Source organism: Nothoprocta perdicaria, unplaced genomic scaffold, assembly GCF_003342845.1.
Source record: "Nothoprocta perdicaria isolate Ctin4 unplaced genomic scaffold, notPer1 scaffold_72, whole genome shotgun sequence".
Lineage (NCBI taxonomy): Eukaryota > Metazoa > Chordata > Aves > Tinamiformes > Tinamidae > Nothoprocta > Nothoprocta perdicaria.
Window position 1 is genome coordinate 1,301,553 of NW_020455999.1, and position 14,101 is coordinate 1,315,653.

The window sequence follows — 14,101 nt, forward strand, 5'->3', positions numbered from 1 at the left end:
TCCTCATGCAAAAGTTGCTGCCAAGACCTGCCTCTTTCTAATTGCTGGGGTTAGCAAAGGGCAGGCTCATGTGGCAGGGCTTTCTTGGCTTCCTTTGCTGAATTACAAGCTTGGCTTGCTCCATATGTAACTCAAAGCTTAAGGGAGGTTTCTATATTGGTTTCCAAAGCGCTGCCTCGTTATCACTATAGAAATAGTGCTGGGCTGTACTTGGTGCTGCATTAGGACATGCTATGGAGAAGCTGCGAGGGAGCAAGAGGGGAGGGTTTTGGACCAACCTCTCTGCAGACCCTTCAAGCAACAGCTACTACTAAGACCCTACTAAGGAGCAGAGAGTGTGGTTGGTCTTTCATAGCAGATGTCACCCATAGGTGATTCTCCCAGTTTAATAAATGATAGTCGGTGGTGATAGGGTAGTAATATAAAATATAGCTATTTTTAGAGACTATTTGAGGACAGTGGTTGCTTATTGCAGATCCCTCATGTTGGCACGTTCTTCTACCCTCTGTAATGCACGGTAGTCTTAGTTGTCATAGAAGTATCTGCTTTTTAAAATATATTCTTGCTATAACGCATTGAGAAAAGCTATATAAATGCAGCTGTGGTAATTTAGCTCTGTTTGGTACAATAATTAGTTCCTTCATGCAGTGAGGAAAAGACCCTCCAGTCTCTTTGGGTGCTCTTTGGGTATATTTCGGTTCTCTGGGAATATTTCAGTTGCTGTGAACCTGAGCCCTAATATTTGGTGCTTGTTTTCGGGGCCTCCAAATGTGGCATTGGGGCCTCCAAATGACTTGTAGCATCATCTGATATCATCAGTCTGCCCCAAAAAGGGACAAGAACCAAGCGTGGGTGCCGCAAAGCGCGGGGAAGACTCATTTGCTGCTATTTTCAGCTGTGATTAACCTGCAAAATGTGTGGCTTTAAGCCTCATATATAAGCTATAAAATAAGCTTAGAGGCTAGCAGGCCTCTCAGATAGAGACATTTAAAGCATTTGGCAGTAAACTCTGGCAGTTAGACAGGTCACCGTCCCTGTGACAGCTCCATAGCCTGCACTTCTCATAGACATCCCCGGCCAGAGAGGTGGCTTTGAGCTAAAGAGCTCCTTTTTTGTGCCTTATATGTGATAAAGAAATAACTCCCGGGGTTTGAGATTGTCAGACCAAAGAAAACATCTTTAGAAATGGGGGGAAACCCTTTTATTTTAATGACCATCAGGTGGTGGTCAAGGGAGGTGGGTTCCTGCATGAGGTGGATCCATAAGAAGTCTCCCAACCCTATAACTTATTCCTCTGTGATGCCACATCTGGCCAAGCAGCGGGATGGGAGCCGGGCGCAAGCGGTGCTGTCATTAAGCCTGATTAGTGGCTCGTGTGAAAAGAGCCCTGATAATTGGCCCAATAAAATGTCGGCCTTTGGGGAGAGGGGAAGGAAAGGAAAAGGCTGAAAGGAGAAATGACTCTGGTGTTCAAAGGAAGAGGTTTGCGACAGCGGGACTGCAGTTCCGGTTCTGAACAAAGTTTCTGTCCGGAGGGGGAAACAATAAAAAAAAATAATAATAACAATAAAAATCTTTTAAAAGAGCACTTGAAAAGAAGAATAACGGCATGGGGCTAGGAATAAGAATCCTTTATCTCTGGGCTTAGGTTTGGAGCAGAGAAAGGGAAGGAGCTGCAGCACCCGGCGAGGCCCCACGTTAAACTTAAAGGGAGCTGCAGGGAGGAAGGCTGGGGTAAATGGATGAAGGAATGGGGCAGGAATCTGGGATTGCTGGTACAGGGAAAGCAAAACTCACCTTGAGTTGTGCCTTGCTTGGGATTTAATGCCTCCATTTGAAAGCTGTCAGCGTCTTCTGGGGAAAACCAGCTCTTATCCTTAGAAGACCTTGCTGAAAAGTCTTTATTCGTGGTACATATTGGCTCATTTTGATTTGGTTTGTTTTCTTTTTTAATCCTTTTTTTAAAGGAGTCTGATCTTGCTCTTAGTCCTGCCTCCGTGGAGGTCAGACTACCAGCAACGTATCCGCCTGTGACAGCGAGGAAGCCTCTGGTTTGCATGTAACAGGCTTTGCCATTTGCTTAGGAGTGATTTTCCTGCCAAGTTTATTGCCATGCCTTGCATTTGAAAGAAAATTGCTGTTATTTAGCTGGTGCCGTGTGAGGGAGGAGAGCATCGTAAAGCAAAAGGGAGGCTTAGAAATCCCACAAAAGAAATCCACCTGCAAGATGCAACTGTAGGATAACAGACTTATTTTCGCACCGCAGCTGAAAAGTTTGCAAAGTTTTACTTTTAAGCAGGACTTAGGTAAAACCTCCCGGCCCCAGCCCTCTGCAGGATGATTTAATGGAGGGCTAAAGAGAAGAGGAAGGTTGTAAGGTGAGGCGGAAAGCGAGGAAGTGACACCAAGGCAGCATCACATCCTGGCCGTTGGCAGCTTCAAAGTCCGGGAATGAATCCTTGTCCCTCGCTAGCTAATTACCCGGGCTATTTCCAACATCCCTCGCTGCTCGTCAAGCCCAGGGCATGCTATAAATGTCGCGGGAGGAAGCGACCAGCATGCGACGTGGGAGAGTCTTCCTTTAGCCTCTGGAATTGCTGCCTCAAAGCCCGATAGCTCCAGCGGGGTTAGTCCCGAAGGGCTGGGTGAGGTGAGATTTTGTGATGGAAAAGGGACGGAAACTCGCTCGGTGAGGAAGGAATAAGGAATTTCTCATGTACAAAGCATAGGCAGAAGGCTTGTGTTTGGGGTTTCTCCTTTGCTGCCCAAGTAAATGCTCGGGAAAGTGGGGGTGCAATCAAAGAATAGGAATGGTAGAAAAATTCCTGTTTTACAGCATCCATTTGGCCCTTAATGGATTAACGTTCTCTGCGTTTCTAACACTTGTGCCCATCGTAAAGGGGGTTTCTGTTCTCTCTTGCTCCCCCTCGCTCTCCCAAGGGCTGCGCGGGGTCTCGCGGCCCCTTGGGGAGCCGTGGCCCTGCAGAGCCCCTGTCAGCGAAAGGCAGCTGCTGCAGACAGGCCCGGGACCACGGGCCGCGTTCGCCCGGCCCCGCGCGGGCAGACCTTGACACCGATGCTGCCCAGGGATCAACACGGATTTATTTTAACTTCTGCAGGCAGCGCGATGCCCCGGCGGGCCCCGGCTGCTGGATACGGCTCCCCTTGCAGCGAGGAGAGATGCTCTGCAAGGAGGCGACGGTGCACGGTGACCTCCACGGCTCCTTGGTTCTGCTCACGCAACAAGGTGGGAACGTGGGGCTGATTTTTCTTCCTTTTGCTGCTGTGTTCCTTCCCTGGGATGGGAATTGCATGGTGAGTCCCTGGCTTCCTGCTGCAATTCCCTCTGCCCTAAGGGAAGTGGGACCCGTGTCCTCATGGCACTCCTGGAGATGCTCCCAGAGAGTAGATGGTTTAAGCCAGAAAGAAAAAATAAAGCGGATCAAACGGGTGTCCTAAGGCATCTCCCAATGTCATGTGGCAATGGTTGCTTTAACCCAGCGCCCTTGTGCTGCCCCTGGGAGCGCTCAGCAAACACCCTGCGAGCTCCATCCTCACCAGGGAGCAATGAAACCGGTTCAGGAGCCCTGGAGACACGGGTGCAGGTGCTGGGAGCAGCTCCATGTGCCCTGCATTTCACGGCTCCTTCCTCCCCAAAGTGCCCTCCAAGGCCAGAGCAGCCCCGCTCTTCCTGCCTCCGCTTTGTTAGCAGGGAATTAGCCAGGCTGTTAAAACCTAATAGCTCTGGATTGCTCCTTGCAGCAGATCCTCCCTCCAGTTTCCTGCTGGGAGAAGCTGGTGCTCAAGGTGGGATCTGCAGGAGCCTTTGAGTCCCTACAATACGTGGGATGGAGGAGGATGCACCCAGGGCAGGTGGTGGAGAACGTTTCCTGCCCTTGGCCAAGGATGGAGATACCAAAGGGAGGAGAGGGATATTCAGAATGTGGCAGGATTCCTCCAGTGCAACCTGCACCTCCCTTCTGCAGCCTTATTTTATAGCTCGGTGTAGAAAACAGCTGGGCTGGAGGTAGGAAAATGCTCCTGGGGGTTCTGCAAGGTGACCTGCAAGGGTGGGAAGCAAAGCTGTTGGGCCGAGGCCGATGCATAAACGTGCATCTAACTGAGTGCAGTGTCCTGCTCCCCAAAATCCCATGGGAAGAGGTGGCAGAAGGCTGTATTTGCTCAGGGCCTGTCTTGCAAAGTGGAACTGGAAGTAAGGGAAACCTTTGGCAAAAGCCAAGGCGCACGGGACAGGCAGCCGTGGGGAATGAAACACAGGACAAGGAGCCCTGAGCTCACAGCAGGACACAAACCTGCTTTTGTCCCCTCAAAAATGGGATCGTGCAGGATGATTTTCCCCTCTCCCAGAGCTGGTGGTTCCAGCTCTTCTCATTTGTCAGGATCTGGCAAGACACAAGGGGGAAGAAATGCACCCATGGTTTGAGTTGTTTCCTTGAGGAAGAGCTGAGCTGCCCTGGGAATCAGCAGCTAAGCCCAAAATCCCAGGCAATCTCCAAAAAAGCATTTTCTTTTCCAGAAGATGTTCAGCCCAGTGCTATTACTAATAGCACTTTTAGTGCCTGAATCTGGGATCGTTCCATGAGCTGGTTTGATTTAGGAACATCCACCTTGCATCCTCATTTAAAATGATTTTCTCGCTCTGACACACTCCTCTCTCCACATCTGTTTAAAAGCTTTATGCTCTTTTTTTTTTCCTGTGCATACAGCAGTGCTCTCCCCAATAAGAAACATTTGCAGGATCAGCCTGAAAACCACCCTCTATATGTACAGTACAGGGGGAAAAAAAAATCAAATCTGTACTTCTAAAGAAATAGAGTTTCTACCATCTTTCGAGCAGGCTGTTGTCCTGACCCAAATTTACCCGTTTTCCTAGAAATACCCCTATTAGCTCCGTATATTTTAAACCTAGTGTGAATTCCAGCTTGCTTTCCCCTCAGCTTCCTTTTTCCAAGGGCCTTTCCCTGCGGGATGCCGCCGCATCCTGCTTTTGTGTTTCCTTGGCTTTGGAGGCGCGGAATGAACCGCTCGGCACCTGAGCGGGAGCCTTCCAGCCCCGCGTGTTTTGACATCGCAGGGAGCTGGCAGCCACCAGCATGTGACAAGACGTTTCAGCACGAGCCATAAATAAAAGAGGGAACGAATTGCTGCTTAGAAATGGTGAAATATCTGCTTTTTTTGTTGTTGTTTTCTTTTTTTTTTTTTGTAATTTTTCAGAAGAAATCTTCCCGCAGAACGCCTGCAAATTAATCTCTGCGCTTTGTGTTTCTTCAGTGTCTGCCCGAGCTCCAATAAACCCGACATCAAAGGGAGAAGGGCTGTGCTTGCTACCATATAATCTTCCCGTCTGGCTGCTTGGCAGCCTTGGAGCGATGTTGGAAGCTCCGTCGCTCCTGGGGCTGGAGCCTCGTGTGCGGCGCGCCCGGCCACGCGTGTGCCGAGCACCTGCAGTTCCCACGGGAGGAATTCCATTGCCCCAGAAGCTGCTTCTCTTGGAATTCCCACGTGGAGGCTTCATCCGGGTTGCTGTGAGCTCCCTGCAATAGAAGTGGGATTGCACCACGTTCCTGCTTTGGAAAGTTTGGGATGGTCTCCAGACTCACTGGGAAGCACTGGCAGCATTGGGTGCGGTTAGAATAGTAAGGCTGAAAAGGTGATTTTTGCATCAAAATTAATGTCTTGGTGACTTCTCCTCCAACAGGGAGTATGGAGCTTGCTCTGGGTTAACACTGGGGATGCTCCAACATGTCCTAGAGCGACAGGGCAGAGGGGTCACCCGCGCGGGGCAGGGAGGGAGTTGCTCTTACTAATTAACACCTGTATTTTAGGGCTGCCTGAGCAAATAGCCGCGCCTGGGCAGGGACTGGCCGGGCAGGACGAGCGGCTCCTCCGGCGGGATGAGTCAGGGGTCAGCGGGATCCGGGCACCACGTCCACAGCCTGACGGAGCTGGATCTAAGTCTGCTGCACTGGATCCGGAAAATCAACAGTGCTGCCCTGGCTGGAACCTCGGCTGAGGTTTTGCCCTTTTTCAGCCTTGCTTTTCTTCCCTGGCTTCCACGGTAGTTACAGGTGAGCAAAACTCTGTAGAAAAAATCTAGAAAATGTATGTATTTAGGTCTTCTGTGCTTTCCTTGTTAATCATTAAGCTAATCCCAGCAGTAACCAAGAGCAGAGGCTGGTTCCTCGCTCTGTGTGGCCACAGGGACACGTAGCTGTCGCTGCACCCCCTTCCAAGGCTTTGGCATTGGTGAAGTCCATGGTATTAAGTGGACGTGTCCTCTTGGGATGTAAGGACAATGACTGCTCTGAAGTGGCATCTCTCATGAGTAGGGCTAAAAAATATAATAAAAAATGTCCTTTTGGTTCTGTCACCCTCCGAATGAGCCCGGTAGCTGCTTTGGATGTTCTGTCTCAGGGGCTGACACCAAGCGGGCAGGGAAACAGACGTGCAAAGAGAAGGACAAGGCAAAATAAAGCCCTGGAAGGGAGAGGGGGAAAAAAAAATACAAAACAGCAGCGTGTCTGGAAGACAACTCAAGGGCAGGAGAAATTCTGGCATATCCTGCCACTTCCAGGCATATCAAGGGAGAGGACGGAGGTCTCCACGGTGCAGCCCATGGAGCTTGGCAAAAGCGGCCGCTTTGGTGCCGATTAAGGGCTGATTCATTTAAGGGAGTTAAAAATACTAAAAGCCTCTGTAATGAGCTCCTGGGCTGGCAGGGAAGGACGGGAGCGAGTGGTTAATCCCCCTGGCCGTAGCTGCCAGGCGGAGCAGGGAGAATCGGAGCACGGAGGCCACATCCCCAGGGCAGGAGGACGATGCCGCTCGGGAAAGGGCTCTCTGGAGGTGCCAAGGGCTGCGTGGAGCTGGCAAGGCGCAGAGATAGGGGCACATATGGTACACACCATATAACCCAAACCACGTGCACGTTGTGCAGAGCCCAGCAGCACCCGCTCCTGCACGCAGCTGCTTGCCAACTTGCTCTTAATCTGAAGAATTTATGAATTTAAGGATGGGATTTGTGGCAGGGCAGAGCCCTGGGGGCTTTTTCTAGGTGGGCAGCAGAAGGAGAGTGCATGGAGGAGGGCAGAGCAAGGCAGAGATTAACAGGGCTCTGAAAGCTGAAACATCCGTCGGTGGCTGGAGCACGAGCCCAGGATCTGGAGGGGAAAAACCCTCTGCTCTCACGTGCAAACAATTTAGCTCAAGGAGCTCCGGTTTACTGCTTGCCGAGTGCTTTTCCAAACGGGACCTGGAGCGTTCACACGCTTCCCTGCCTCTTTTGCATTCCCCTATTCCTCGGAGGCAGAGTGATTTTTATCTTCATCCAGCACTAAAATAATATTAAAAAAAATGCATAAAAGCAGCTGTCTTAAAAAATAGAGCCCCTTTCCCAGTCTATGCTAATAATTTACCATTATTCCAGGTTTTATTACAGGCTCTTTCAAGGGCTGCCCAGAGCCCCATCCGTGAATAGCACATAACTCAGGCCATGAGGATTTCCTCCCCGGTGGGACTTCTAATGTTGAAACCAGAGGTGTCAAACAAGCAGCTCAAAGACGAGTGGTGGCCCCGGCGAGCTCCACATCTGGACTGTATCTCAGTGCTTAACACATTAGCTTTTGCCCCAAGCAGCTCCGGATTTCCCTCGTCAGCTTGCACCGAAGCCGAGGTAGGTTTGATTTAAGAGGCTGAGCGTTCAAAGGGCGAGGAAAGGGACCTGCTCAAACGTTCAAAGTGCTGCCTGGGGTTTCTGGGCGGATATTTCCCCCAAAAAAACAATGCATGTTGTGTCCGGAGCGTTGGCCTGGGACAGGGTCCCATGTGGGAGCCGTTCTCTGCAGCTTGGTGCATCCACGTGCAGCCGAAACCTGCAGCTTCCCCGAAGCCCCTCGCCCTGGATCCGCATCCCTCCTCCTGCACATGCCACATTCCCAAAGCACTTGTGCTCCAGACGGCTCCACGTGCGGTCCGGGCACATCCTATGGCTTGGAGCAGGACAAGGAGCCTCTCGGCTTGCGAATTCCGCCTCTAGCCACCCGCTCCCTTCCGCCAGCTCCGCTTCTCCCTTCCCTGCTCCCTGCCGCAGCGTGAGGGGTGAAACCTGCCGCTCCTGCGTGCAGTGGTGCAATGAGATCAGCGAGGTGCCGGGGGCAGCTTTGCCATTCCGGGACGGCTCCGAGCGCGCGGCCTTGGCAGGCAGGCGCTTTCCCAGGCCGGGTGTCCCGTGGCAGCCTCTCCCAGCCCCGCGGCTCCAGCAGGATCCCTGCAACGGTGGGAAAAGCGAGGCCGAGCAAAAGCCAAGGGCGACTTACGGGATGAGTAACTTCCCTGGAGCCGCGTCCCGGAGCGTGTCTTGGCTTGCAGCTGATTCACCCGCTGGCTTCCCGCCCCAGGACAGAGCCGGCTGCGTTTCGGCACTCGCCCGAAATAATCGGCAGGGTTCAGGGAGGAGAGGAAAGGGAGCCAGGAGGACAGGCGAGAAGGGGAGTAGCTTTTCCAAGCTTTTCCAGCAGGGGAAAAATGGGCAATTCCAGGGAGGATATGGGAGTCAGTCACTCCATGGCTCCATCCTGGCATCGGTGCTCAGCTTGGGATGGAGTCCTGACTTTTGCTTTCCTGATGCTCGGCTACCACAGTGGGGTTTCTATTGCTCCGGGGAGCTATATGTTCTCTATATGCTATGTTCTCTCTATGCCACGTTCTCCCTATGCTCTGTTCTCTCTCCAGTGCCTGGGTTTTCCATCAGGATGCTCTTCCCAACCGCGACAGGACAGACCTGACGAGAAGCTCGGAGCTTAATGCTCCCCAGCAGGTAATCAAAGCAGGTGCCAGGGCAGCATCATGGCAAGGGGCTCTGCCCACCATACTTTAAAACTTGCCTGCATTTTGCTCCGGGTTTTCAAATGCATCAGGGCTCTGTCCACTTGGAGCTGAGTCCTGCTTCTCTTCACATTCCATATTCTGCAATTCGTGGAGCCGTCAGTCAAAACTGTTGTTAGCCAGAGCTGTCACGTCAAGTCCCCGTCTAGCAGCACGGGTGACTGACAGCAAAGTTTGTTATCTATGAATGTGTCATCCCATCCAGCACCCAGTGCTGCAGCTTTGCCTGACAGGTCATCAGTGGGAGACTTCCATCATCCATATCTTATGAGATGGCTCGAAGAAATCCGTTTGCAGCTAGTCCCAGACACACGTGTTCTCCTGCATCCCTTGAACCTGAGATATAGCACTTGACAGTGGAAGGAGGTGGAGGCCCATGGAGCTCGGTCGGATCAATCCTGAAAGGGGTCAGCAAATGAGAACAGGCTGCATCCCTTCCCATCCGAGCTCCTTGGAAGGAATTTGAGGCTATGGATTCACAGAGAAGCTCATGCAAGGGGCAGAAGGTGGGAAACAAATCACTGCAGGGAAGCAGAGCCCTAATAGGCTCGCATTAGCAAGGTCCAAAATAGGGTGGTCTGGCTAATTTTTACAGGGATTAGGAGAGCTCCAAAAGAGATGCTTTCATATTAGGCTTTTTGCTTTTTCATTTTCCAGAAGAACCACGGTCTAAATCCTCAAAAAGTCTCAAGCAATATGCAAAGGAGGTTGCACGAATGTTTAGCATTTCGGGCTCTTTTTTCTTTCTTTTGCCTTTCATCCTATAAATATTAGTACCCTTTAAACGATTTTATACCGAGTTAAGTATTTTGACAGCTCTTAAGCGAAGGGATTGTTTCCCAACCGGTATTTTTGCAGTCTTCTTTTTCTTGCTGGCGTCCAAAAGCCCATCCTTTTTGTTCAGAATTGGAGATAAAATTACATTGAAAGTGCAGCAGAAAAGCTGCATTTCCTCTGGGACGCCAGCAAAGCGTCGTCGCCAGCCCGGTCGTGCCCTGGAGTCAATGAGGCTCATGACGAGTTCAGTCTGGGGCCCCTGCAATCTTTTCTATCTACTTTATGGCACGAGCAGCTCTGGCCTTGATCCAGATTCTTGCTAAAACCGGTGGAATTTTTACCAGTTTACACTTATTTATCACCTGGAACAGTACCTGAGGGGTATCTCTGCATCGCTGTTATAATCCTGCAGAGAAGTGGTTGGTGTGTCTGGATTTTTTTTGTTACCTCTGGAATGGGATTGGGCCAGAGGGAGACCTTTGGAAGCCTTGCATGCCTTTTAATATCTCTTTGATATGCAGTATTATAAGAAAATCATAAAAAGAGCTTCCTTCATCCCACACAACGCCCGTGTTTTGATTTCCTGGTGAAAAGACCCAAAGGTTTGTTTGGACTGTAATTAGTGAGGTTTATCCTTACAACCCAATCATAACAACTTCATTTGGCTCTGGCAAAGTTTAAACCCAACAAAAGCAGAATTAAATCCACAACTGGCTTTATAGCCCCACTCCACGTAAAAATAACATTTGCAAACCCTTTGATCTGTGTTACATTTTGCAGGCTACCAAATTTGGATTTTCCATGGATTTCCAGCGAGGTGGAAGGGAGGATACTCGATACTTCTCCAGGCGCTCATCCTGCAGCACTTTCTGCTCCTGGAGCAGACGAGCTCCAAGCAACAATTCACATCTGGAAAACAGGGCTTGTTCCACCCCAGCTCTTGCTATTCCAATGATCTGGCTCCCATCCAGTGCATTTTTGGGGGAACCAGCCAAGGACCTCAAGAGGATGCAGTTCTTTGGTTCCGAGGGACGCCGTTTGCAGGAGCAGGTCTGTAACACACCCCCCAGCTGAGTGCAGGAGCTTGGAGAGCAGCAGCAAAGCCACAAGAGCCTAAGTTGCAACCACGGAATACGCGCCCGGGATCCCAGCCCTGCTGCACTGGTGCTGGGGAGATTAAATCTAACCCACAGCTATTCCCACAGGCTGGAACCACATCCTGGCAGCAAGGCAGGGCTGTTGGCTCTGCACAGGGATGCCGGCACAAAGCGGGAGTGTGGATGGGCCGGGCTTTCCGTGCAGCCCTAGCAATGGGACCGAGCTGTGACCCTCTGGAGCAGAGCTCCCATTCCAGCGCCTTCCCATCGCCCTGCTTTGCAGTAACACGTTGTCAGTAATGGGAATGATGAAAAGCAAAAATGCTGCAGGATGCGGCCGTGGCCGCTGCCCGGGCCGACCTCGTGTCGGGACACAGGGACACGGGCTCTTCTCTAGCCAGGGGCCAGGTGGTTTCCACACGTGCAAACTCGGTGGCACTGAAGTGACAGGCCGCCCTGGCAGGAGGAGAACAGTGAAGCGCACAGTGCAGGTCACAGGCGTGGGTGAAACCAGAGCTGGTTTCGAGCAGCCCCTTCGTCGCTGCGCGGGGAAGTCGCCGCAGGGCAGGCACCTTTACCCTCCTTCCACACAGGTCACCACTAAAAATAAGCAGGCAGGAGATGCAGCTGATTTAAATCCTGAACAGCAGCGCTCCGTGCTGTCGCCTCTCCAAAGGGCTGCAGGAAAGGAGAGCAGGATCTCGAGATGTGCAGCAGCCTTAATGAGCAAGCTGTAAACCAGGAGCTGCTTCCAGAAGCTGAGGTTAAATTTAGCTTCCGAGGGCTGCTAATGGGTGTGAGGTGTCTGGGAAAGCCTTTGCCGGGGCAGTGTCCCACCCACGCGGCCCCGAGCCCCCCCGGCTGCCCCGGGGAGGTCCCCGAGTCGCGTTTGGCGCTTCGAGGGTTGTTCCCCACGATGGAGACGCAGGTTAAAGGCAGTGGGAGCAGGTGTGATAATGGGGCAGGGATTTGGTGCTGACTTCTGTATGGATCTGTATCCCAGCTGGAGTGGGTCTGATTAAGCATCTCCAGGGGGTAACGCTGACCTGGAGAGCGTGTCCGTTCTCCGGAGGAGCCTCATCCCACCTTGAGGATCCTCCCAGGGCATCAATCCCCTCGAAACCGTGGGAGAGGGGCAGGGAGGGAGCTGACCTTGGGCTGGCCTTCAGTCTCCTCCTCCTCCTCCCCGCTCCTGTGGCCCCGCAGCCCCGTTATCGCCCTGGCGCTGCCTCCCATCCCTTGGACTTTCCCCTTCCAGCACTTTGCTCTTACTGCGCCTACCACTCGATTTGGCCTTATCCCTTTAGAGGGTTATTTGGGGGAAAAAAATTGCATTTACCTTCTACAGCAGCAGCTCTGAGGGATTCAGCGGTGGCTTCACACATGCCAAGTCACTCTCTGAGCTGGAAGCACCTCTGGTTCCTCTGCTGCTCACACAGCTGCTGGGAAAAGCGCTGGGATTGGGGGAGGAGGAACATTCCTGCTTTGCCTGGGGCCATCCCATGTTCCTGGCCAACATGGATAACGTCCCTAGATCCGGCCTTACCTGGGATGTGTGTCATTTATTGGGCTTCTCATCAATATTGCATGAGCTCCCCAGCCCATAAACAGGGAGCAGAGTGCCCAGAGCTGTCCCTTCCCCATCGAGCATTCCCTTGGGATGGTTTTCACCCCCTGCTTCCAACCGAGGAGACCCTTCTTCCCTCCCCGTTCCATGGGGGCCCTTCCTCCCTCCCGATTCTGCTCCCGCAAGAAGGGCCAGCAGCCCCAGGCAACAAACGGGTCCCTTTTGGGCACCCCGCTGCGATACGGAGTCCTTAGGATAAGGAAGCCAGGAGCAAAAGCTTAAAACTCACCTTAGTTCAGCATTTTCCCCCAAATAGTTAGGAAGAGGAGCTTGTTTAGCCCACATTTATATCTGTGCTTTTCTTTTGGGCAGGAATTCTGCAAAATTCCCTGACCCACCCCAGCCTTGATTAAATCCCTCCCCACAAGGGTCAGGAAGATTATTCCCAGATACAGGGAATATTTCATCCCTGTCTGCTCCCCTCCACCACAGCTACATAAAGGAGGGGGAAAAAAAAAACTTATCAATTTATCTATTTCAAAGAATTTATTTGAACACCTGCAACTTGGGGGAGGGCTTGGGGTGAGCACAGGCACGCACACACACAGAGACGAGATACAAACAGCTTTGGCTTTCAACTTTGAATATTTGTTACAAAACTATTTTTATTTATTTTTTCCTTTAAAAAAAGGTATCTCAAATAAAGGCATTTTAAAGGAGTAAAAATACAAGTCGTGATCCCAACCTCTGCAAATAATAAATAGATTGTTCGTAGTGAGGTCTTTCTGTTTAAATCTGATAAAAAAAGACAAAAAAGGACAAAAAAAATAAACTGTAATGGGGCTCCATAGAACGGAGCCAGAGCGGGGGGGAATTGGCCGTGCAGGACGGGTCACCAAGGCCTCCAGACGGATCCGCCGCGCTCTCCGCCGGGCCCCCCGGCTTGGGCGGCCGCGAACGCTGTGAGCCCGCGCACGGGCGACGCGGCCGGGGCGGCAGCGCCCGCCGTGCTGCCGTAGAGCGGGGCGAGCGGCGGCGCTGAGCTGGGCGCAAAGGGCGGGCTGGGGATGAGGAAGGCGAAGGGGCCCTCGGCGGCCGGCACGAGCTGGAAGCCTCCGTAGACCTTGGGGGAAAGGGCTTCGGCCGGGTTCACCTTGCAGGGAAGCGGCAGCTGCACGTGCAGCGGTTGCGCCGCGGGCTGCGCCGCTGCAGCAGGAGGGTAGTTCACGGCCACGATTTGTCCCAGGCAGGCGGAGAGGTGGCCCAGCAGGCGGGCGCGCACGTCGGCGGGGACGCCCTCGCAGCCGGACAGGAACCGCGTCACCTCGTTCATGCACTCGTTGAAGCCGGCGCGGTACTTGCCCAGCACCGTGGGGTCGGCGCTGAGTGCGGCTGCAGGGCGAGAGAGGCACGGGGTGAGAGCCGGGCCCGCGGTGGCCCCCCCGCGGTCCCCCCCGGGCGTCACGGCCCCCGCGCTCACCCGTCATCTGCGCCCGCTGCAGGCTCCGCAGGTGCTTCACCGTCATCTCCAGGATGTCGGCCTTCTCCAGCTTGGAGTGCCGCGAGCTCTGCGGGAGCGGGCAGGGGCCGTCAGCACCGCACCGGGACCCCCGTGCACCGGGAACACCCCCCCATCCCGTGCACCAGCCCCGGGAACCCCAAACACCGAGACGCCCCCCATGCACCAGCCTGGGGGGCTGCTGTGCACCGGGACCCCCCCCATGCACCGGGACCCAGACCTCTCACACCCCCCCCC

At 52.9% G+C, this 14,101-nt stretch overlaps 1 protein-coding gene across 1 annotated transcript; it reads right to left on the bottom strand.

Moving 5' to 3' along the window:
* Window positions 1-13,139: 13,139 nt before the first annotated feature.
* On the bottom strand, window positions 13,140-13,913 carry HES4 (hes family bHLH transcription factor 4). The gene is made up of 2 exons (XM_026051042.1): window positions 13,826-13,913; window positions 13,140-13,737 (listed from the first exon to the last, which is right to left on the bottom strand). Exons 1-2 carry the CDS (start codon window positions 13,869-13,871, stop codon window positions 13,238-13,240), a joined length of 546 nt encoding a protein of 181 aa, XP_025906827.1. The 5' UTR covers window positions 13,872-13,913; the 3' UTR covers window positions 13,140-13,237.
* Between the last annotated feature and the right edge of the window lie 188 nt (window positions 13,914-14,101).

What these genes read in the sequence shown, in the direction of transcription:
- HES4 (XM_026051042.1), bottom strand. Translation starts at nt 13,871, where the DNA reads ATGACGGTGAAGCACCTGCGGAGCCTGCAGCGGGCGCAGATGACGG. An exon ending in GCAGCGGGCGCAGATGACGG is followed by an intron (nt 13,738 to 13,825) that starts GTGAGCGCGGGG and finishes CTCGCCCTGCAG; the next exon opens with CCGCACTCAGCGCCGACCCC.